The sequence below is a fragment of the Oncorhynchus masou genome, chromosome 18, assembly GCF_036934945.1.
Source record: "Oncorhynchus masou masou isolate Uvic2021 chromosome 18, UVic_Omas_1.1, whole genome shotgun sequence".
NCBI lineage: Eukaryota > Metazoa > Chordata > Actinopteri > Salmoniformes > Salmonidae > Oncorhynchus > Oncorhynchus masou.
In genome coordinates, this window is record NC_088229.1 from 47,432,459 (window position 1) to 47,458,655 (window position 26,197).

The 26,197-nt window shown below is 40.4% G+C and overlaps 1 protein-coding gene across 2 annotated transcripts; it reads left to right on the plus strand.

Moving 5' to 3' along the window:
• Positions 1-19,507, plus strand: LOC135504721 (eukaryotic translation initiation factor 3 subunit L-like). Of its 2 annotated transcripts, none has more exons than XM_064923531.1 (15): positions 1-110; positions 670-712; positions 952-1,162; positions 10,623-10,702; positions 11,549-11,610; positions 11,784-11,853; positions 11,963-12,036; positions 13,294-13,465; positions 13,697-13,851; positions 16,754-16,924; positions 17,839-17,972; positions 18,260-18,433; positions 18,620-18,809; positions 18,951-19,031; positions 19,269-19,507. In XM_064923531.1, the coding sequence occupies exons 1-15, from the start codon at positions 81-83 to the stop codon at positions 19,350-19,352; spliced, it is 1,731 nt and encodes a 576-aa protein (XP_064779603.1). In that variant the 5' UTR covers positions 1-80; the 3' UTR covers positions 19,353-19,507. The 2 variants fall into 2 exon arrangements, with proteins under 2 accessions (XP_064779603.1, XP_064779604.1); XM_064923532.1 differs by having other exon boundaries at positions 11,549-11,604.
• The last annotated feature ends 6,690 nt before the right edge of the window (positions 19,508-26,197 follow it).

A 26,197-nucleotide genomic window follows, 5' to 3' on the forward strand; every position in this document is an offset into this window, starting at 1 on the left:
TCCATTTCCGGTTCCTTTCCCCGCTAGCTGCGTGGTTTTGTTAAGCACACACTTTTGTACGAGATTGGAAATATCGTAACATGTCGTACCAAACCGAAGAAACCGAAGAAGTACATACCCATATTATGTTCTACAGTTTATTTTAGGTTATAGCGCGGTAACCTAATGTTGGCTATCCTCACCGGCTCATTACGAAGTAGAGGACGCCACATTAACTAGCTAACTATAGTTAGCGGCATAGCTACCCAAGTTAGCTAGGCGGTTGATTTGATTATATTTTTTTCACATACTCACAAACAATTGTTGCTTATTAGTGTTTGTTATGAATTAGCTAGTTAGCCAGTCATCCAGTTGGCGAAAACCACCTATTTTACCTTGCCTACGCAACGCGTAGCTAACGTTAACTCATGGGGGAGTAATGTCCGTCTGGCTTCTGAGTGATAAAAAAACCCAAACAGATACACATATTTGCTGTTATCACATTGAATAGCTTTCAGAAGAAAAAACCCGAAACGTTGGGCCGTAATTAGTTAACTAGCTAAATATGTTGACATTTTAATTACCCTGGTTTCACCAACTAGGATTTGGACTTTGACTGTTAGTTAAAGAGGAAAGTCTCAACATATGTCACGTTGATTTTAATTGACATACTTTTCCATCTCTCCACAGTATGACCCTTATTCCTACACAAATGATGATTATCTCCATACTGGTGAGTGTAGTTTTGTCTAGATATGAGTGCATAAACTACACTCAAATGTCAGGCATGTGTTTGGTGTGTAGTCACTGCATACGCCTCGCTCCATCAGTTAATTGTACCACAAAGTAGACACCAAAAAAATAATCACATCAATGATTCTATGGTAGAAACTTATTGCACATATCCCACCATTATCGTTTCAGTGCAACACTATTCCTCAAGAACCTCACCATTCCTCAATCTTCTTGCAGGTGACCCTAAAGCTGACCTGGCCTACGAGCGCCAGTACGAGCAGCAGACCTACCACGTCATCCCAGAGGTGATCAAGAACTTCCTGCAGTACTTCCACAAGACCATCTCAGACCTCATCGACCAGAAGGTGTATGAGCTGCAGGCCAACCGTGTGTCGAGCGAGAGCATTGAGCAGAAGATCTACGAAATCCAAGATGTTTACGAGAACAGGTACTGTCTTTTCTATAGTTATCGTAACATTATCGTAACATTAATACATTCATTCCTTGACAAAATAAATCTGATGGGTCTAAATTTTGTATTATTTTCCAAATAGACACATTCTGTTTTAATAAAATCAACTATAAATGTATTCTGATGCTTTTAAGGGAACTTATGTTGAAATAAGACACAAATGACTCGAGGGAGCCAGAGATCAGGATAACCAGAAGAAAGAAACCTTACCGTAATCAAAAATCCATCCAGGTTTAAATGAATGATACAATCCTAAAAAGTAACTTCTTATGCTTGCCAACTATGTAAAAATAGCCTATGAAGCTAACGAATACAAACATTGCAGCCTGCAGGTAGAAAATATCCTGATTAAAAAATAAATTTCTTATAAAAAAATTACTATGGCTACAACTGGTCTGTCTGCAACAAACTTGAAACATATCAACTAACTTGAATCCGGTCTAAGCTCGCGCTAGCAAACTTGCAACATTGTATAACATATTGTGGGCCTTCAGTTTCCCACACCAATGAGCTTGGGACAGACACAGCTGTTGGTTATTTGTGCAAGGGATAAGAAGTAATCAGGTAGGTGTTAAATTTTTCCCTTTCATGCCGTGTGGTTAACAAAAGGGAGATTTTTAAAATACATTGAGGAACTATTGTCCTTCTCAATGGATATAAAACATACTTTGTTGGCTTGCTGTTTAAGGTGAAAACATTACTTTGAGAAGCTCCACAGCTCATTGGTGGTGGTGTTAAGCCAGTCAAATGCTATCAGTTCCCTAAATGGGCACATTTCTATGCCTACATTGGCGTGCAGGCCGACTTTGCATAATCGGGTGCGCATCCTTACTCAACATTGACAGGAGAGCTCCAAACAAAAGACAATGACTAAATTGACAAGTTGTAAATGGAAGGAAATATATATATTATTATTATATAAATATATTATTATTATATTAAGGAAATAAACCAAAACTCGTTTCTCAATTGTAGCATAGGTTGTGGACTCAGCAAACAATGTGTCCACTCTGACAATGAGAATGGTAAAAGACAGGAATGATATGTTGAATGCATTAACAGAAATGACTGTAACCAAACAAACATTGTAGATTTGATAGAATTGGAATTAATGGTAAATGTATTAGTGATATACAGTGTATTCTGAAATTTCAGAGCCCTTAACTTATGTTACGTAAAAATTGCCTCATTCTACACACAATACTCCATATTTACAAAGCAAAAACAGGTTTTTAGAAACGTTAGCGAATTTAACATACCTTATTTACATTAGTATTCAGGCCCTTTGCTATGAGACTTGAAATTGAGCTCAGGTGCATCCTGCTTCTATTGATTATCCTTCAGATGTTTCTACAACTTGATCTTCCATTGAAGAATGATGGACACAGTTGTCTTTGGAACCTTAAATGCTGCAGAGAAGTTTTGGTACCCTTCCCCAGATCTGTGCCTCGACACAATCCTGTCTTAGAGATCTACAGACAATTCCTTCAATTCCTTCCTTCCTTGGTTTTTGCTCTGACATGCATTGTCAACTGTAGGACCTTTATATAGAGAGGTGTGCCTTTCCAAGTCATGTCCAATCAATTGAATTTACCACTTGATTGGACTCAAATCTAGTTGTAGAAACATCTCAAAGATGATCAATGGAAACAGGATGCACCTGAGTTCAATTTTGAGTCATAGCAAAGGGCCTGAAACCTTTTTACATAAGTTATTTCTGTTATTTATTTGCTTAAATTTCTAAAAACCTTTTTTGTTTTTTTGCTTTGTCGTTATGTTTCTTATTTATTTTTTTTACATCCATTTTAGAATAAGGCTGTAACGTAACTAAATGTGGAAAAAGTCAACGGGTCTGAATACTCCACGAATGCACTGTATATATGGGGGGAGGTTTAAGTGGGTGGAAGATTAGGACAATCCGAGGTTTACACAGTTGCAGCTACAGTATGCTTAACAGTGCAAATATTATAGTACAGCAATATGGACACTTAATCATCATGGGGCTTTTTAATGTTAAGTTGACCAACATTGGTTGTGGTATCATTATTGTAAGCGGGAAATAAGTGTGTAACCAGTTAAATTGTAATTGCTTAGCATTCATTAAAAAAAAACATTTTTTTTTTACCTGGCTAAAGTAATATATCTAGGAAATATATATATTTTTTTCTCATGGGCAAAGAAACTCAAAAGGGGTGATTTAAAATAAAAAATGGATCCTTTAAAATATGCTATTGGATAAAAAACAGATCTGGCTAATTAAGCTATCGGGGCAAATAATAATGATCCACACTGCTTTGAAAATGTATCTAATTAATCTATTGGGCTCACAAGCAGCAAATTAATCTGTTATTATGATGGGAGATTATAATATGGTTTTAAGTGCCACAATGGATCGTAAAGGAAATCACACTACAAACCATCAACCTCATGCACTTAAGGAGATTATGAATTTCATAAATACTTTAGAACTAGTGGGTATATGGAGCCTGAAAAACCCTGACCTAGTAACATATACATGGAGGAGGCTCAATCAAGCTAGCCGTCGCGATTACTTCCAGGTCTCATTCTTGCATCCATCAAGTTAAAGTATGATGGGATCGAATATGATCGGCCCACCATCTAATTGGCCTCCATATAACTCTTAAAGAATTTCCACTTGGACGGGGATATTTTAAAATTAATCAAAGCCTGCTGGTTGACAATTTGTTCTTAACTTAGAGATCGGGCTACTTTTTTCAACATTCTGTTAAAAATCGCGCAACATTTCAATGTCCTGCTACTCATGCCAGGAATATAGTATATGCATATGATTAGTATGTGTGCATAGAAAACACTCTGAAGTTTCTAGAACTGGTTCAATGGTGTCTGACTATAACAGAACGAGGTCCGTGGTCAAAATCGCCAGAAAACCTGGTCACTAAATCGACAGAGAAAAAATCAATCCGCCAGTCCATGTATTGTCTATTGGAAGGAAAAATACTTAAGGCTGAGAATACAGTTCCTATAGCTTCCACACGATGTCGCCAGTGTTGTGATTTCGATTCAACTAAATCGTTGGTCATCTGAGTAATAGCCACATCCGGTTGTCAAGTCCACAGCTGTAAACAATGGAACCGGAAAAGTTGACGTCGTTTCCCAAACTTGTGCCTATTGAATACAGATCGCTCCGTGATCAATTTGATCGTTTATTAACGTTTAGTAATACCTATAGTTGGATTACAGAAGTAGTTTGAAGTGTTTTGTCAAAGTTTATAGGCAACTTTTTTTTAATTTAAAAAAATAACGTTGCATTTAAAAAATGTGTTTTTCCTGGATCTGATGGTCTTCATAAATGGACATTTTGGGTACACAAGGACCTATTTAATCGAAAAAAAAGACCCAATTGTGATGTTTATGGGACATATAGGAGTGCCAACAAAGAATCTCGTCAAAGGTAATGAATGTTTTATATTTTATTTCTGCGTTTTGTGTAGCGCCGGCTACGCTAATTCCTTTGTTTACGTCCCCTTCTGGTATTTCGGCGTGTTGCCTGCTATCAGATAATAGCGACTCATGCTTTCACCGAAAAGCATTTTATAAATCTGACTCGTTGGCTAGATTCACAACGAGTGTAGCTTGAATTGGGTACCCTGCATGTGAATTTTAATGAACGTTTGAGTTTTAACGAGTGCTATTAGCATTTGGCGTAGCGCATTTGCATTTATTGTTGGCAGGGGGTGCGGTTGCGTCCCGGGTGGGCCAGACAGGTTAACTAAGACAAAATAATTCAGAATTCACTTTCTACACATCATGGGTACCACATTCTCTTATTGTATGGGATACTTTTAAATGTACATTTAGAGGCAATTCAATGCAATTCTCATTTAAAACAAAAGCCTACAAACAAGCAAGATTTCTGGCTCTCACAGACCTGTAACTTCTTCTTTAAGAGGCTCCTCTGTCCTCCGCTTCGTAAGAAGCATTTCAAGGTCCTGGAGTGGCCTAACCAGTCTCCAGAAATCAACCCCATAGAATTTTTTTTGAGGGAGTTGAAAGTCTGTGTTGCCCAGCAACAGCCCCAAAACATCACTGCTCTAGAGGAGATCTGCATGGAGGAATCGGCCAAAATAACAGCAACAGTGTGTGAAAACCTTGTGAAGACTTACAGAAAAAGTTTGACCTCTGTCATTGCCAACAAAAGGTATATAACAAAGTATTGAGAAACTTTTGTTATTGACCAAATACTTATTTCCCACCATAATTTGCAAATAAATTCATTAATATCAAACTGATCCTCGCCCCCCGATACATAAACTACTGCAGCATAAATACTGGAGGCTGAGACAGGAGGGGTCAGGAGACACTTTGGCCCCATCCGATGAGACCCCCGGACAGGGCCAAACAGGAAGGATAATAACATCACCCACTTTGCCAAAGCTCTAAACAATATTGTGCTGCTGAGGTATAATAAACAGATGTACCGTAATTTCCGGACTATAAGCCACTACTTTTTTCCCACGCTTTGAACCTCGCGGCTTATACAATGACGCGGCTAATTTATGGATTTTTCCCGCTTTCACAAGATTCATGCCGCCAAAAAACTGAGCACTGTCACATAATGTCGAGCGCGCTCAAACTTCCCATCATTCTGATTACGCTAGTCATTTTGTCACCCTCATCATGGCAGACACGGAGAAATGCATATGATGCAGCTTTCAAGTTGAAGGCGAGCGATCTGGCTGTTGGAAATGGAGCTGCTGCACGGGAGCTTGGCCTTAATGTGAGTCAATGATAAGACGTTGGAAACAGCAGCGTGAGGAAATGACTCAGTGCAAAAAGACAACAAAAGCTTTGAGGGAAGAAAAGCAGATGGCCCGAACTAGAAAATTAGCTTGAAGACTGGGTCAACACACAGAGCAGACGGCCGAGGTGTTTCAACTGTGCAGATCCGACTGAAAGCCAAAACAATCGCCACCGCAATGAAGTTTGAGGATTTTAGAGGTGGACCATCGTGGTGTCTAAGATTTATGATACGTAAAGGCCTGTCCATCAGTGTTACGGAAGAGTCTGTGTCAGCAGCTCCCTCCCGACTACGAGGAAAAACTTTCAAACTTCCGCAAATTCACCGATGCAAAGATAGCGGAGCATTCCACGATATCATAAATATGGATGAGGTTCCTCTGATGTTTGACCTGCCTTTCACTCGGACTGTCAACAGGAAAGGCGAATCATCCGTCAAAGGATGGATGACGGAAGGTCTAATGCATGAATGGCATACAGAGTGAGAATCACTCTGAGAGCATCAGGTGACCACTTGCGCAATGTAGCCGCTTACGGGTGTTGTTCAACAAACAATGCTGTAGACACCTTGGGGAATACAGAGAAAAAGGAATCTGGTTGATAGGCCCATTCACTGCTCAATAGCGACGCATTGGAACGCAAGTGCTTTCAAAACATGAGGCACTTCCGGATTGGATTTTTCTCAGGCTTTCGCCTGCAATATCAGTTCTATTATACTCACAGACAATATTTTTACAATTTTGGAAACTTTAGTGTTTTCTATCCTAAGCTGTCAATTATATGCATATTCTAGCATCTTGTCCTGACAAAATATCCCATCTCCTATGGGAACGTTATTTTTCCAAAAATGAAAATACTGCCCCCTAGTCACAAGGTTAAAAGCCTATTTATTTTTGTTACAAGCCGTGTTTTGTTTAAAGGCTGTGTAAAGTTAATTTGTTTCAATGTACCGGTAAACATCTGCGGCTTATAGACATGTGCGGCTTATTTATGTACAAAATACTTTTTAAAATTTTATTCAGTGCGTGCGGCTTATATTCAGGTGCGCTTAATAGTCCAGACATTACGGTATATATAGAGTACAGGGAAAATAAGGTTGAATATATTATTTTAATCCTACTACATCTACTGTCTCTTTTATATTATGACATTTCAGCTAGATCTACTGTCTCCATTTCACTTTGGCAATTGTTGTGGGTCTGCCCTCCCCTCAACAGCCTCAAAAAGCTATTTCATTTAGGGGTGGGGTGGGGAGGCAGACACACGCATCTCACATTTCATGACATTACATGTTTATATATTGCTACTAAGATGTAAAAAAAAAATCACAAATAATATTTTATATTATTAATTTCAAACAAGGGCATTAGCATGAGAAGAATTTACCAGTCCAAAACGGTGACATTGTTCCTCTTTTGCAGGCACGTTACAGATGCACAGATATGCACAGTGGCTACAACGGTGTCCTCTTCATTCCAAAAATATTCCTCTACTTGGGAATCGCTAAATTAATCCTCCTTCAACAATCTGTCTCACTTTTCCGATCAATTGCTTCTAAAATTGTGTGTACATCTGTATATCTAGACTTAGATTTAGCTTTCCCTGACTTAGTCGCCATACTGATTGATATATAAACAGCTGTATCTGCGCGTTTACCAAAACAACGCTGTGCGTAAAATGCGTAGCTCCTTCCGGAATAGAACTTCAATAGCAAATGACTCGCTTTACGCTGGAGTTTACGACATGGGTTGGTCTTCCAACACAACCATTTCATACTGCCGTTTAGCTCAGCTCATTGGCTATCTACCCAGCTAGATTTCAAGACGATCAGTGGTCATTGGGTTAAAATTCAGTCAATCAACAAAACAGCGGGCAAATCATTGGTGCACAGTGAGGTCATTACTTGTCTTCAAATTGGTTTCTTTCAGTCAATACGTCCCGCGAAATGGCCCATCAGGTTTGGTTGTGTTACAAACAAACCAGTTGATTGCAATGAAACCAAACATGACTGGAAAAGTCACGTTCTGTTCGGTGTGGGTTATTTACCTGGAATGTGTCGTCGAAAATGGAATGAGACGGAATTCACGACACAAGCGGTTCACAAAATGTTTTGTGTTAGGCTATAAAAACTGATTTTATCAAACAAAAGATCATTCATTGTGTAACAATGAGCATTGGGATTGCAAACGGACGCAGATCGTCAAAGGTACATTTTTTATTTTAATGCAGTATGTGATTTTGTTACGCATGTGCTGGTTGAAATTGTTGTTTTTTATGGTCCTCTATCCTCAGATAATCGCATCGCAGTAAATCCTTTTTTAAATCTATCAACGCAATTGGATTAGCAAGATTCTAGGCTTTCTATACATGTGAGACAATTGTATTTTCATGAATGTTTAATATGACTATTAATGTAGCGATCACCGTATGTTGTGGAATTTCAGCCCGCTACCGGGTTCCGTGCTCAGAGGTTAAGCAATGTCTTTTTTCTGGCCACTCTTCTGTAATCACTAACCTTTGATCATCATCAGATGACACTCCTAGGACTTCATGTTACACACTACATGTATGTTTTGTTCGATAAAGTTCATATTTATATCCCAAAATCTCAGTTTTACATTGGCGCGTTATGTTTTGCTTCCAAAACATCCGGTGATTTTGCAGACAGCCACGTCAATTTACAGAAATACTCATAATTAACATTGGTAAAAGACAAGTGTTATGCATGGATTTATAGATATATTTCTCCTTTAACTTCTTTTGACTCTCAAACCTGGATCCGGGAGCGTAATCATAGCCTCAAACTAATTAGCATAACGCAGCGGACATAACTCTTCCTAGAAAACCTTCCTATTCATGAAAATTACAACTGAAATATATTGAGACACAGCTTAGCCTTTTGTTAATCACACTGTCATCTCAGATTTCCAAATATGCTTTACAGCCAACGCTAGACAAGCATTTGTGTAAGTTTATCATGGCATAATGCTATGCTAGGCTCTGCTGGCAGCAGGCAACATTTTCACAAAAATAGGAAAAGCAATCAAATTAAATCATTTACCTTTGAAGAACTTTGGATGTTTTCACTCAGGAGACTCCTAGTTAGATAGCATAGATACCTTTTTTTCCAAAAAGATTCTTTTTGTAGGCGAAATAGCTCCCGTTTGTTATTCACGTTTGGCTGAGAAATCGACCGGAAAATGCGGTCACTACAACACTTTCTTTCCAAATTAGCTCCATAATATCGACAGAAACATGGCAAACGTTGTTTAGAATCCACCCTCAAGGTGTTTTTCACTTATCTATTCGATAATATATCTGTCGAGACAATTGGTTTCTCATAAGAAGCGATTGGAAAAATGGCTACCTCAGTTCTTTACGCAAGATTTTCTGCGGGAGCCATCATGTGACCACTTGCTCAATGTGGTCCCTTACGGCTATTCTTCAACATAAATGCGTAAAAAGACGTCACAATGCTGTAGACACTTTGGGGAATACGTAGAAAACGTAAGCTCATTCGTAGCTCCATTCAAAGCCATATAAGGAGTCATTGGCATGAAGCGATTTCAAAAAATGTGGCACTTCCTGATTGGATTTTTATCTAGGTTTCGCCTGTAACATCAGTTCTGTTGCACTCACAGACAATATCTTTGCAGTTTTGGAAACTTCAGAGTGTTTTCTATCCAAATAGTCGAGCATCTTTTCGTGACAAAATATCTTGTTTAAAACGAACATTTTTTTTATCCAAAAATGAAAATATTGCCCCTAGAGTCGCAACAGGTTAATGCAACCGCTGTGTCAGATTTCAAAAAAACTTTACAGAAAAAGCACACCATGCAATAATCTGAGTATAGCGATCAGAGACCAAAACAAGCCATACAGATACCCACCATGTTGTGGAGTCAACAGAAGTCAGAAATAGCATAACTATTCACTTACCTTTGATGATCTTCATCAGAATGCACTCCAAGGATTCCCAGTTGCACAAATGTTTGTTTTGTTCGATACAGTCCATTTATGTCCAAATACATCCTTTTTGTTCGCGTTTAGTTCAGAAATTCACAAGGGTCACGCACTTAGTTCAGACGACGTTTCTACGAACTGTAATGGAACTATGTCAAACGATGTATAGAATCAATCTTTAGTCTGTTTTTATCATAAATCTTCGATAATATTCCAACCGGACAATTCCTTTGTCTTTAGAAAAGAAAAGGAACGCAGCTAACTCTCACGGGTGAGCGTGAGACTGAGCTCATGCCTTTTCTTCCAGACACCTGACTCAAACAGCGCTCATTCTCTCTCCCTTCACAGTAGAAGCCTGAAACAATGTCCTAAAGTCTGTTGACATCTAGTGGAAGCCTTAGGAAGTGCAATCAGACCAAATTTTCCGCTGTATATTGGATAGGCAAAGACTTGGAATAACTACAAACCTCATATTTCCAACTTCCAGGAGAGTGCATTCTGGAGAGAGACGTTTATTTTTAGCCACACTCCCCTTGTGCTGTGACCACCCTGCGGCCATCTCGCGTGTTGTGTGTGTGTGTATATATACTATTGCTCGGCCCAAAAAAGTTCTCAATCAACTAAGTGGGGTCTGTCATTTTAAACCACTTAAGTTTAAAGTTGTAATTTTACACATTTTTCCCTCTCTCCTTAGTTGGAACAAGCTGACTGACCGCTTCTTCAAAACATCTCCCTGGCCAGAGGCTGAGGCCATCGCTTCCCTCGTTGGAAACGGTGAGTGCGCCAGTCTACTGCCGTTTCTCCTTCCAGTTTGGGCACAAGCCCGTTCAGATGATCGTGGACACGAGTGGTGGTAGTTAGTAGTATTAAGTAGAAGACATTATTATCTCTCCGGGTTAATTGGTTTTGCAGCAGCATCATATCCAAAAAGACATCACACAAGAAGTGTGACACAAAATAACGTGGACCACACATTTATTGGACAAAGTTGCTGGAATGAACAAAATTTGAAGTTATTGTAGTGTGGCGTGCAGTAGTAACATGCATCTTAAAAAAAAAAAATGCTTTAGCAGCATGAGTGAATGTCTTTATTTGTTGTTTTGGCAACATTGGGCAGAGAAATGTGGACCTAATGGTAGGAGTTTAAACTTTAAACAGGATGTCTAGTGTCCATTAGGGTGTTCTCTTTTTTCTTTAGAGCTGTTTGCTTTTAAAGTGGAGACTGTGGTTCACAAACTAGATTGCCACCTCTGTAGAGTATTCATGTATTCATGCTGTTTTCCATTGACAATGAAGTGGGAAGAATGCATAGGTTAATGTTTGTCATGAGTCTTGCCTTGGAAGCGGAAAAAGCCATTTCTGCTCAATGGGCCAGCTGCACTCAAAATGGTCTGTATTGTAAAAATTTGTTATTTGGTTTTAATTTAGGGTTATGCATTAGGGTTTAAAGTGTGGTTAGGGTTAAAATCAGATTTTATGATTTGTGCCAGCTGTTGACCACTGCAGAGCTGCCTCCAGGCCAAGATTCATTACAATAAATGCCAACAAGCGAAGAAGGCAATGAATGTTGTGCCAGTCTATCTTGTTGCGCTTGCTCACTTTTGCTGTTGGTCCATTCAGATGCTGTGTTCCTGATCCTGTATAAGGAGTTGTACTACAGACACATCTATGCTAAAGTCAGTGTGAGTATCTATCCTGCCACAGAACCATTGTTTAATCAGCCTTAAAATATAAATCTTACATATCCTGTCCTGGATGGATTTAATCCAATGGACTTACAGTGCACAGAACTATAATAATGTCACTACTTGGAAGACTTTACTTAAATAATGCTTTTGTGTTCTTTGACCATTAGGGAGGACCCACTCTCGACCAGAGATTTGAGTCTTACTACAATTACTGCAACCTCTTCAACTACATTCTAAGTAAGTTTGAGTACTAAATATTTGTTGTCTTAATATATTTTCATAATACACTGTGTTACATTGGACGTTTTCAATGCCTCAATAAGAAGGTATATATTGTTCTATATAGATGCAGATGGACCCGCCCCCTTGGAGCTACCCAACCAGTGGCTCTGGGACATTATTGATGAATTCATTTATCAGGTAAATTAACATCGTTTGGTATGTTGCATGTGTATTCGTTTTTCAGCTTCAAAATGTACACTACCATTCAAAAGTTTAGGGTCACGTAGAAATGTAATTTCTTTTGAGAAAAGGCTATTTTTTGTCCATTAAAACAACATCAAATTGATCGGAAATACAGTGTAGATGTTAATGTTGTAAATGACTATTGTAGCTGGAAATGGCAGATTTTTATGGAAAATCTACATAGGTGTACAGTGTCCCGTTGTTAGTAACCATCACGCCTGTTCCAATGGCACATTGTGTTAGCTACTCCAAGTTTATCATTTTAAAAGGCTAATTGATCATTAGAAAACCCTTTTGCAATTGTGTTAGCACAGCTGGAAACTGTTCTGATTATAGAAGCAATAAAACAGGCCTTCTGACTAGTTGAGTATCTGGAGCATTTGTAGGTTCGATTACAGGCCCAAAATGGCCAGAAACAAAGCACTTTCTTCGGAAACTCATCAGTTTCTTGGCAATTCCTCGCATGGAATAGCCTTCATTTCTCAGAACAAGAATAAACTGAAGATCTCGTACAATGCTGTGTGCTACTCCCTTCACAGAACAGCGCAAACTGGCTCTAACCAGAATAGAAAGAGTGGGAGGCCCCGGTGCACAACTAAGCAAGAGGACAAGTACATTAGTGTCTAGTTTGAGAAACAAACGCATCGCAAGTCCTCACCTGGCAGTTTCATAAAACAGTACCCGCACAACACATTTTGAGCCTGTTATCGAACCCACAATTGCTGATGCTCCAGATTCTCAACTAGTCTAAAGAAGGCCAGTTTTATTGCTTATTTAATCAGTTTCCAGCTGTGCTTACATAACTGGAAAAAGGTTTTCTAATGATCAATTAGCCTTTTAAAATCAAATTTGGATTAGCTAACACAATGTGGACACCGGAGTGATGGTTGCTGAGAATGGGCCTCTGTACACCTATGTAGATATTCCATAAAAAATCTGCTGTTTTCAGCTACAATAGTCACTTACAACATTAACCATTTCTACACTATTTCTGAGCAATTTGATGTTATTTTAATGGACCAACATTTTTGCTTTTCTTTCAAAAACAAGTACATTTCGTAGTGACCCCAAACTTGTGGACAGTAGTGTACTTTTCTGGCAATTTTTTTAAATCTATGGCATTCATTTGGTACCCCTCTGTCTTGAAGCTGCTATGACACATGGAATTGTGACTGCATTTGAATAACAAGTTCACTCTTCTTCCCCAACCAGTTCCAGTCGTTCAGCCAGTATCGCTGCAAGACAGCCAAGAAGTCTGAGGAGGAGATTGAGTTCCTGAGGAACAACCCCAAGATCTGGAATGTCCACAGCGTTCTAAATGTGCTCCACTCGCTGGTGGACAAGAGCAACATCAACCGCCAGCTGGAGGTCTATACCAGTGGAGGTAAAGAAGTTACAGCTGTAGATGCATTGTATATGCATTGATATATTGTTGCTTATTGTTGTAACAATATATTGTTTGTAGTAATATATTATGACATAACAATATATAATTTGTAGCAAAATATTTTGACATTTTCTTACACCACATTCTTCTCAGTGATCAATACTGAATGGTTGATGCAGTCCATGGTTCCTGTGCGACAGCTCTAACAGGTTGTGTTTTGTGTCGCAGGCGATCCAGAGAGTGTGGCTGGCGAGTATGGCCGTCATTCCCTATATAAGATGCTGGGGTACTTCAGCCTGGTGGGGCTGCTGAGGCTACATTCTCTGCTCGGGGACTACTACCAGGCCATCAAAGTCCTGGAGAACATCGAGCTCAACAAGAAGGTACACTGGCCACTGTATAGTAGTACTGTCGATGTTCGTACAGTACAGCTGAAGATGCATCTCCAAATCAAAGCAAATGTATTAGTCAGGTACACATATTATACAGATGTTATAATGGGTGTAGTGAAATGCTTACGTTCCTAGCTCCAACAGTGCAGTAATATCTAACAATAGGAAAGGAATATAGGAATATTAGAACGAGCTATGTTAGGGTTCGGAATATATGTATATGATGGTGTGTGTTATGGACAGTATATGAATCGAAAAGGTGTGCACAGCAGTAATTTATATAGGATGAGCCTTAACTAGAATACAGATATATACATATCTAGGGTTTCTGTTTGGAAAATGTGGCGCTGGATAATGTGACCGGGAAGGTTTTAATTGTCCGGACCCATATGCACCCATTAGGGTGTCCACCCTCGGTGCTCAGAATGACACAAATCACATTTAGAATATGGTAATGCATTTTAACAGAACAGGCAGCTCATGTAATGAAACAGTCAATAAAACATGTTCTAACATTTGTCAAAATACAATTCGCGGATGAACACCTTTCTAAAACAGTGCACATGAGAAAACGGCATTCTAAACAGTGCACCTGATAGCAGTTCCATATGTGACTGTGGTGAAAATCTCCGTTAAAATCTTAGAGGGGGATATCTAAAGATGCAACAACTAGGATGGGTTGCTAATAAGACTAGGATTGTGCCTTTGGATTCTGGACAAAGAAAGAAAGTTGATATGAAAACAAATATAACAGGACATAAATGGCATGGCTGTGGGTCCAATAGAGAAGTACATGGAAATACATTTGCCAAAATTATATAATTACTCCTGTTTACACAGAAATAAATAAAATTATTCTAAATACTTCACCAGAAAGAAAGCATGACTTAGCCACAGAGGAATAGAGGTTCATTATCTAATTAAATAACATTTCTGTGGATTGTTTAAAATCACAAGCTCGTAAGCCTACGCTTATTTGAAAAGCCTGAATTATTGAGTTGTGGGTGTCAGTGAAAAGCATCTAAAATATGTGTGAAGATAATGTCTTGGGTATAATTTAAAATGTTTAGACAAGACGAAGGGCTATGGTGCTTGACTATCGGTGAGTCTTTCTCCAGAATGGCTCAGCTGTGTCCCGCCGTTTCTTGCGCATTCATTGTGTGAATTGTGTTTGTCCTTGATAAATACATACAAATCTATTCCCCATTACATACTGTATGTCACCAGTAGTAAATGTACTGTTAATCCACATAATTTACTTACATAAACTGCTCTTAATATATGTATTAATTACAAGTAATTTACCGTTCTCATTCTCGGAGTGGAAATCTTGTTTTCAGAGTTCACAACCTGCTGCAGTTGTGAGAAATACGTTTTGGTTTATTTCATAACCATAAAGATTTGTGTACTTTTTAAATTTTGTCTTGTTTGGTGTGCTCCATGTGAGCAATGAGATGGCTTGTTTCTCTGAGCACGCATAAGTATCTGACCAATTGCAGGGAAATGTAGGAAAGGGTTTTTTAAACATCTATTGCGAATGATATATTAAAACTTTAGTTCTTCACAGTACACTATTTAAAAAATCGTTCCAACAAAGCTCCCCCTCGATAATAACCGCTCTGTGAAAGAGCTATAGGTGTACTACTGCATTGGCCTATAGTCTATGAGTTCCATGCGCTCATTTATTTAGCACCAATGGATCACGGTATATCAATGTGTCTATATGGCAGAGGCTGGTAATCTTGAAATAGTTGACTTGACTTTTAGATATTTATAATTCTAATTGAGATTTTTATGATTAACCACCTGGCAATGATTTTGAGAAATGAACATGTTATTGAAATCATTCATGAAACCGTGCTGTTCCATGAAAACGTGCATATAAAAATCATAACTGGAATGCAGAACGGTAGAAATGGTAGGATAAATTGTAATCTTCCCCTAACTTGAAACTCACATGCTGCCGATTAAGTCTTTTTAAAATATTTGCCTCCACATTTCTGTGGTCAGATTTTGCCTATAGGCTACTTTGAAGCAAGGTAAGACATGCCTCATAATATGAAATAAGACATTCACGTTTCAAATAAAGTAAGTTTTTTTAAGTGCATACAGCCTCCAGCTCACATTGTAAAGTGGTGTGAGGCACACTTCAATTACCAGTTGAGAAGTCAAAATAGGCTCTGTATGCTGTGCGTGTCTGATAGTCATCATGCATCTTATTTATCAAAAAGCTAACAAAGATACACACGGAACAATGTAATTCCCCCCTAAATTAAATTAAATATGCAAATTCATCTATAGACTGATAAGCATGACTGTCAAATGTGTTTTCCATCAACTGGTATTTCATCAATTAATAAAAAGCATTCTTAAACATTTTTTTCCCCCTCCGGCAACAGTTTAATTAATCTGCTTTTCATCTAAAAAATTTTTGGCCAAGTGGTTAGAGCGTTGGGCCAGTAACCGAAAGGTTTCTGGATCATATCCCCGAGCTGTAAACATTATTAAAGCGACTTGTATTCAATGACTATGTACATAGGGCAGCAGTCTCTAGCGTGCAGAGTTGAGTACCGGGTGGTAGCCGGCTACTAAGTTACCGAAGTTCAGGGCAGGGTACTGGTCTGAGGCCGGCTAGTAGTTACTATTTAACAGTCTGATGCCCTGGAGATGCTGCTTTTCAGTCTCGGGTCCCAGCTTTGATGCACCTGTACTGTCTCCGTATCTATCCCCAAATGCCCACTCTCTGATATTGACAGACCTACGAATTAAAGAATGGGCCTTAACTGTTGAGTCACCTCTATCCATATTTCTACTCCATATTTCTCTCTCCAATTGATTCCCTGTTTGCTCTAACCCACTCACTGCCCTCTACTTTATATTTAATCTCTCTTAGAGTATGTACTCTCGTGTGCCTGAGTGCCAGATCACCACCTACTACTACGTGGGCTTTGCCTACCTGATGATGAGGAGGTACCAGGATGCCATCCGTGTCTTTGCCAACATCCTACTCTATATCCAGAGGACCAGGAATATGTTTCAGAGGTCCACCTATAAATATGAGATGGTCAGTGACAATGTTTGTGCGCATGCACCTTCAGGACTGCCGCACAGAAGAAATGCCAGCCCGCGCAGATGTTGATATTGTTAGCAAATTATTGCCATGTTATAGCTATTTCTTTGTTCAGCCATGGGCGAGTGATTGCTTCCATCAATTACTTTCTTTGAAAAAGTAAGTTTGGCAAAGAGCTTTGTTTTTGTCTTAAAGGGGTATTTTGAGACGTGCTTGAATTTGAAAATAAGCTAATAGTTAGAGGGTATATCCTACATTCTGATTCTGTGTATGGTAATAATAATGATGTTTTTTATTTTGTAAAGTGCTTTCTTGCATCATAAAACTCAATTTCCAGTCACGTATTAGGCCCATGGTGTTAACACACCATTTTCTATTTTTAGACATGTGACTTGAGCTTTCAGACAACTAAACAGAAAAGGTTCATGTCAAACCCTTCGTAATGTTTTTACTTCTAATAGAATAAGCCAACATTGAACACCATATAGGCCACTATAGGCTGGAATCAATAGCTATTTCCATATGAAAATGTTATGGGATGCATTTGATCCCTTGTTTTTGTTAGTAGGCCACTGATAGGCCTAATAGGCTCAAATAGCCTCAGTAGTTTACTTGGCAAATGTCTAAAATTAACTGGAAGCGGGTACATCGTCCATGTAAGTAAATGCACACAGGAAGTTGCACAGAATGCTCACAATGTTAAAGTTTCTGCTCAAAAGACTTACAATGTTCTCAGTGATATATTTTTCTTAGGGGAATATTGGTCAGTGGGCCTAACTACATTACTGATTATGATTAACATCTCCCTCTCAGAACTGGGTGACGTTCATTAGTGCACATAATGGAAAACTTTTAAAAATGAAGACGACCCTGGTAATTGGTTGAGTCACTTCTTCCTGCTCCTCCAGATCAGCAAGCAGAACGAACAGATGCACGGGCTGTTGGCAATAGCCCTGACCATGTACCCCATGCGCATTGACGAAAGCATCCACACCCAGCTCAGGGAGAAGTATGGAGACAAGATGCTTCGCATGCAGAAGGGGTGAGCGAGAGAAAGTCTACACTTACTACTACACTGTGGGAACTAGGGGCTAGAGGAATTTATAGGCCCAAGACCTATGTGGAGATCTGACAGACAGGATTTGTATGGTCTAAGCAATATAGTGAAACTTCCACCTGGAGAGGGCGAGGTGGAGCTATTACCATATTGCTTACTTGCACCTGTCAAATCCACTCAGATTGCCACAGGGTGTAAGGGTCTACAGTTCAATTTTGAATTGGGCCATAGTTGGTGTTTGAGACTTGACTGACATGACTTTGTGACCTCAGAGACCTGCAGGTGTTTGAGGAGCTCTTCAGCTTTGCCTGTCCCAAGTTCCTGTCCCCGGTGGTGCCCAACTATGATAATGTGCTCCCCAACTACCACAAGGAGCCCTTCCAGCAGCAGCTCAAGGTGTTCGCTGAGGAGGTGCAGCAACAGGCCCAGCTCTCTACCATCCGCAGGTAACGAGTTATCTCTGAGAGTCTGGTGAGCTGCTACAGTCAGTCAAGTTCAGCACCTCCCTGTTTCACTTCGTTTCAAAGTATTTCTCCCTACTGAACATGACCCAGCTCTCTAGCATTGCTCTCTAACATGGTTCCTTGGTTTCCCCATCTAACCTCACACTGCTCCATTTCTCTGCTGTACAGTTTCCTGAAGCTCTACACCACCATGCCTGTGGCCAAGCTGGCAGGGTTCCTGGACATGACTGAGCAGGAGTTTCGCATCCAGCTTCTGGTCTTCAAACACAAGATGAAGAACCTGGTGTGGACCAGCGGCATCTCTGCCTTGGACGGAGAATTCCAGTCCGCCTCCGAGGTCGACTTCTACATTGACAAGGTGTGTGTGAGATGTCGTTACACAGAACCCACTCACCTCGTTTTTGTTTCTGTTTAATGTATTAACTCCGTCAATATGGAATTAACTCTTTGCACATAATGTAGTGAAGTAACCTGTATTCATTGTCTTATGTGCTTGCAGGACATGATCCACATCGCAGACACCAAGGTGGCCCGCCGCTATGGAGACTTCTTCATCAGACAGATCCACAAGTTTGAGGAGGTGAGAAATGATACATTTTCAAATTACTTTACAGCAGAATTTCCAGGTAGCAACAGTCTGTTTACCTTTATCATAGTATTTCTGTTACATTGCAGACATTTGCTTCTGTATTTAATTACATATTTTTAGGTCACAGAATAGGAACGTTAAAGGCTCCTATCTGCTATTGAATTTGGTTTATTCCAGTAAAAATGTAAAATGTTTAGTCAGTTTGTACTTGTGTTATTCGCCATGCAGTTGAACAGAACGCTGAAGAAGATGGCCATGAGTGGAGCCAGCACCATTGCCACAGCCGCCACCACAACCACCCGGGCCACATGAGTCTGACCTCTGATTTACAGCCGCTAAATCTAGCCTACCTGGCTCTCTAATTCTTGGCTCTGTTGATCCTCCAACAGAATGATCGATAATGCTTTTTTAAATTTAACAATAAAGTATGAAGTGGTGAGCTAAAAACCATGTTTTGTTGGGTTGCACATGGAGTCATTGTGATAATTTATATTACCAAATGGGTGTACTGTGATTTTAGTACTCTCAAACAGTACAGTAGTTAATCAACTAAATCAGAACCACTAGATGGCAACATTTAGCTATCGATATCTTTACTCAAGTGCCACCAGTTATTTATAAGACCTCAGAGTTTTGTATTATATTTTATTTCAACTGCTATGAGATTAGATATTAATTTACACTGAACAAAAATATAAACACAACGTACAATGTTGGTCCCATGTTTCATGACCTGAAATTTAAAAAATCCCAGAAATGTTCCATACAAAAAGCCTATTTCTCTCAAATTTTGTGCACATTTGTTTACATCCCTGTTAGTGAGCAATTCTTATTTCCCAAGATAATCCAGCCACCTGACAGGTGTGGCATATTAAGGAGCTGATTAAACCCCATGATCATTACGCAGGTGCACCTTGTGCTTTTTCACACAACACAATGCCACAGATGTCAAGTTGAGGGAGTGTGCATTTGGCATTTTGACTGCAGCAATATACATCAAGAGGTAGGTGTTGCCAGAGAATTGAATGTTAATTTTTCTACCATAAGCCGCCTCCATTTTAGGGAATTTGACAGTACATCCAACCAGCCTTACAACCACGACAGCCCAGGACCTCCACATCTGGCTTCTTCACCTGCGGGATCGTCTGCGACCAGCCACCTGGACGTTTGATGAAACCGAGTAGTTATGTCCCTAATAAAGCCCTTTTTGGGGGAAAAACGAATTCTGATTGTTTGGGCCTGGCTCCCCAGTGGGTGGTCCTCCAACAATCTCAGGCCTACCAATGGCTGTGCCCCTGCCCAGTTATGTGAAGTCCATAGATTAGGGCCTCATTAATTCATTTCAATTGACCGATTTCCTTATATGAACTAACACAGTGAAATTGTTGCAATTGTAACATGTTGTTTTAATTTTTGTTCAGTGTATATAACACATTTCAACTATAAATTGTCATCCAATATCTTGAGCTGTGTATTGAGAGATAGTCAGCATTCACGATTTACAGCATTTTGTGTGCCTCCCCCAATCTGTCAAAGGGTCAACGTCATGAAGATAGTCGTTGACAGCTCAATCAGTAGAAGTAGTTACCAGCTCAACCTCCTTAGTGTCTGCCAGTGTCTTTAATACCCAGCCATTGTGCTCCAATGGTGAGAGTTGAGCCAACGTATCGAATTCCTATCAACCCACTGACCCTGGGGCTGAGGAAGTTGCATATTTCTTATCACAGATCATCCAACATTAGTCTAGTGGTTAGAACGTTGGGCAAGTAACCGAAAGGTTTCTGGATCGAGTCCCCGAGCTGCCAAGGTACATCTGTCATTCTGCCCCTGAACAAGGCACTTAACCCACTGTTCCCTGGTAGGCTGTCATTGTAAATAAGAATTTAACGGACTTGCCTCGTTAAATAAAGAATCATTCCGAAAACGTAGCGCAGGACTGGCGATAATGATTACCGTAGAAAATTAGAATATAAAAATAAGTAAATGCTAAAAACACGACACTTAGATTCGGAAACGGTTGCTATACAAAAGGAAAACAGACAAATGTCTCAAGTACAATGTATACCTATTCCAGACATCCCTACTCTTCCCATTTTTGTAAAGCAGCATTTTTTTAAAACTTTTTTTTTCTCCGTACCATTTTCTTTGAAGTCAAGACCCTTTAGGGGACCTGCATAGTTCTGGTATCTGTTCCGACCGACGTTTATTAATTGATCTATGGACACTGTCGATTGAAATGTCTTGCGTTGAGCATTAGTCCTGGTTCCTACAGACAGTAGTATATTTTTTGAGCCTGTGTGACACAGGATGTGAACCCTGAAACCACTTGAAGCTGGGTTGTCCCTCCTAGCACTTCATTTTCTCTTTTCTGACTGTCCAACTCCTGACTGAACCTTACATCACAGCCACTGACAAAGCACATGTCCGCAATCCTTGCAGCGGAGCGGAGAGTGGCTTCATCACTAGCACATTCAGAAATCGAGTTATAGCCATTAATCTGAAATAATTAATCGATTTTGAAGGGGAAAAAACATTGTTTGCCATAGATGGACAATATTAATATGATAAGCGAGTTCAGGAAGCCAAGCTAGAGTGCTGAGACTTTCACGGCGATGGGGCAGACGTTTTGATCAAGAGACCTTTAAAAAATATGCACAACACTATAAACATGCAAAGATGTATTTTACAGTTAAGGTGAATTCTTATAGTTGGTCGTTTAATAAATTGATTGTACTATATTTAGAAAGCATGTCATTTCAACCCTTATTCATAGTTTTGTTGAATAGGTACTACAGAATATTTCATTTGTATCATATTTGGCTGTGTGCTGAGACTGTTGTCCTGTTAAAATGGTGACGGAGAAGTGTCCTCTAAAGTGACTACACCTCAGCAATTTAACTATTTTTACCAGAAAGGTGAAATTTCTATATTTTCTTATGTATGCAGCATTACTAGTTATTGTTTATGGGCCTCTCAAGATATAACTTTTGGGGATCACATTTTCAATTACATTTAATTGGTATTAGGCTTAATCCTTTTGTTGTTGAGAACTTATGTGTTATGGCTTTTCAACCTCTGCCCTATCATTGATTTAGAGTTATCTATCAAATAGAACTGAGGGTTTATTTTATGGAAGCTTTTAATGTCAAGCACGTAAAGTGTGGTCTACCCCAGGGCAGCTTTCTAGGCCCTATACTTTTTTCCTATTTTTACCAATGACCTGCCACTGGCATTAAACAAAGCATGTGTTTCCATGTCTGCTGATGATCTAACCATATGTACATCAGCAACCACAGCTAATGAAGTCACTGAAAACCTGAACAAAAAGTTGCAGCCTGTTATGGAATGGGTGGCCAGTAATAAACTGGTCCTGAACATCTCTAAAACTAAGAGCATTATATATTTGGTACAAATCATTCCCTAAGTTCTAGACCTCAGCTGAATCTGGTAATGAATGGTGTGGCTGTTGAACAAGATGAGACTAAATTACTTGGTGTTACATTATATTGTAAACTGTCATGGTCAAAACATAAACAGTGCATTCGGAAAGTATTCAGACCCCTTGACTTTTTCCACATTTTGTTACATTACAGACTTTAGACTTATTCTAAAATATATTCCTCAATCTACCCACAATACCACATAATTACTAAGCAAAAAAAAAAAAAAAATCACATTTACGTAAGTATTCAGACCCTTTACTCAGTACTTTGTCGAAGCATCTTTGTCAGCAATTACAGCCTTGAGTCTTCTTGGGTATGACGCTACAAGCTTGGCACACCTGTATTTGTGGAGTTTCTCCCATTCTTCTCTGCAGATCCTCTCAAGCTCTGTCAGGTTTGATTGGGAGCGTTACTGCAGATATGTTCAATTGGGTTCAAGTCTGGGCTCTGGCTGGGCCACTCAAGGACATTTAGAACCTTGTCCCGAAGCAACTCCTGCCTTGGCTGTGTGCTTAGGCTGTTGTCCTTGTTTTTGTTAATTTATTTGCGTTTAACTTTTTGATTTAAATAATAATTTAAAAACTTATTTTGTACATAATAGAGCTGCTACCGTCTCTTATGACCGAAAATAACTTCTGGACATCAGGACTGCGATTACTCACCACGGACTGGCAGAATCCCTTTTTTCCGTTAAGGAGTCTGACGAGCCCGACGCGAACGATATACTGCTTTCTCAGGAACAGGCCCAGGTCCCTGTGATTTGAAAATCAAATCAAATTTTATTTGTCACATACACATGGTTAGCAGATGTTAATGCGAGTGTAGCGAAATGCTTGTGCTTCTAGTTCCGACAATGCAGTAATAACCAACAAGTAATCTAACTAACAATTCCTTAACTACTGTCTTATATACAGTGTAAGGGGATAAAGAATATGTACATAAGGGTATATGAATGAGTGATGGTACAGAGCAGCATAGGCAAGATACAGTAGATGGTATCGAGTACAGTATATACATATGAGATGAGTATGTAAACAAAGTGGCATAGTTTTAGTGGCTAGTGATACATGTATTACATAAGGATGCAGTCGATGATATAGAGTACAGTATATACGTATGCATATGAGATGAATAATGTAGGGTAAGTAACATTATATAAGGTAGCATTGTTTAAAGTGGCTAGTAATATATTTACATAATTTCCCATCAATTCCCATTAGTAAAGTGGCTGGAGTTGAGTCAGTGTCAGTGTGTTGGCAGCAGCCACTAAATGTTAGTGGTGGCTGTTTAACAGTCTGATGGCCTTGAGATAGAAGCTGTTTTTCAGTCTCTCGGTCCCAGCTTTGATGCACCTGTACTGACCTCGCCTTCTGGATGATAGCGGGGTGAACAGGCAGTGGCTCGGGTGGTTGATGTCCTTGATGATCTTTATGGCCTTCCTGTAACATCGGGTGGTGTAGGTGTCCTGGAGGGCAGGTAGTTTGCCCCCGGTGATGCGTTGTGCAGACCTCACTACCCTCTGGAGAGCCTTACGGTTGAGGGCGGAGCAGTTGCCGTACCAGGCGGTGATACAGCCCGCCAGGATGCTCTCAATTGTGCATCTGTAGAAGTTTGTGAGTGCTTTTGGTGACAAACCCAATTTCTTCAGCCTCCTGAGGTTGAAGAGGCGCTGCTGCGCCTTCTTCACGATGCTGTGTGTGAGTGGACCAATTCAGTTTGTCTGTGATGTGTATGCCGAGGAACTTAAAACTTGCTACTCTCTCCACTACTGATGTGGATAGGGGGGTGTTCCCTCTGCTGTTTCCTGAAGTCCACAATCATCTCCTTAGTTTTGTTGACGTTGAGTGTGAGGTTATTTTCCTGACACCACACTCCGAGGGCCCTCACCTCCTCCCTGTAGGCCGTCTCGTCATTGTTGGTAATCAAGCCTACCACTGTTGTGTCGTCCGCAAACTTGATGATTGAGTTGGAGGCGTGCGTGGCCACGCAGTTGTGGGTGAACAGGGAGTACAGGAGAGGGCTCAGAACGCACCCTTGTGGGGCCCCAGTGTTGAGGATCAGCGGGGAGGAGATGTTGTTACCTACCCTCACCACCTGGGGGCGGCCCGTCAGGAAGTCCAGTACCCAGTTGCACAGGGCTGGGTCGAGACCCAGGGTCTCGAGCTCGATGACGAGCTTGGAGGGTACTATGGTGTTGAATGCCGAGCTGTAGTCGATGAACAGCATTCTCACATAGGTATTCCTCTTGTCCAGATGGGTTAGGGCAGTGTGCAGTGTGGTTGAGATTGCATCGTCTGTGGACCTATTTGAGCGGTAAGCAAATTGGAGTGGGTCTAGGGTGTAAGGTAGGGTGGAGGTGATATGGTCCTTGACTAGTCTCTCAAAGCACTTCATGATGACGGAAGTGAGTGCTACGGGGCGGTAGTCGTTTAGCTCAGTTACCTTAGCTTTCTTGGGAACAGGAACGATGGTTGCCCTCTTGAAACATGTGGGAACAGCAGACTGGTATAGGGATTGTTTGAATATGTCCGTAAACACACCAGCCAGCTGGTCTGCACATGCTCTGAGGGCGCTGCTGGGGATGCCGTCTGGGCCTGCAGCCTTGCGAGGGTTAACACGTTTAAATGTTTTACTCACCTCGGCTGCAGTGAAGGAGAGACCGCATTTTTCCGTTGCAGGCAGTGTCAGTGGCACTGTATTGTCCTCAAAGCGGGCAAAAAAGTTGTTTAGTCTGCCTGGGAGCAAGACATCCTGGTCCGTGACTGGGCTGGATTTCTTCCTGTAGTCCGTGATTGACTGTAGACCCTGCCACATGCCTCTTGTGTCTGAGCCGTTGAATTGGGATTCTACTTTGTCTCTGTACTGACGCTTAGCTTGTTTGATAGCCTTACGGAGGGAATAGCTGCATTGTTTGTATTCAGTCATGTTACCAGACACCTTGCCCTGATTGAAAGCAGTGGTTCGCGCTTTCAGTTTCACGCGAATGCTGCCATCAATCCAAGGTTTCTGGTTAGGGAATGTTTTAATCGTTGCTATGGCAACGGCATCTTCAACGCACGTTCTAATGAACTCGCACACTGAATCAGCGTATTCGTCAATGTTGTTATTTGAAGCAATACGAAACATGTCCCAGTCCACGTGATGGAAGCAGTCTTGGAGTGTGGAGTCAGCTTGGTCGGACCAGCGTTGGACAGACCTCAGCGTGGGAGCTTCTTTTTTGAGCTTTTGTCTGTAGGCAGGTATCAGCAAAATGGAGTCGTGGTCAGCTTTTCCGAAAGGGGGGCGGGGCAGGGCCTTATATGCGTTGCGGAAGTTAGAGTAACAGTGATCCAAGGTTCTTCCGCCCCTGGTTGCGCAATCGATATGCTGATAAAATTTAGGGAGTCTTGTTTTCAGATTAGCCTTGTTAAAATCCCCAACAACGATGAATGCAGCCTCCGTATAAATGGTTTCCAGTTTGCAAAGAGTTAAATAAAGTTCGTTCAGAGCCATCAATGTGTCTGCTTGGGGGGGGGGGGGGGGATATATACGGCTGTGATTATAATTGAAGAGAATTCTCTTGGTAGATAATGCGGTCTACATTTGATTGTGAGGAATTCTAAATCAGGTGAACAGAAGGATTTGAGTTCCTGTATGTTTCTTTCATCGCACCATGCCTCGTTAGCCATAAGGCATACACCCCCACCCCTCTTCTTACCAGAAAGGTGTTTGTTT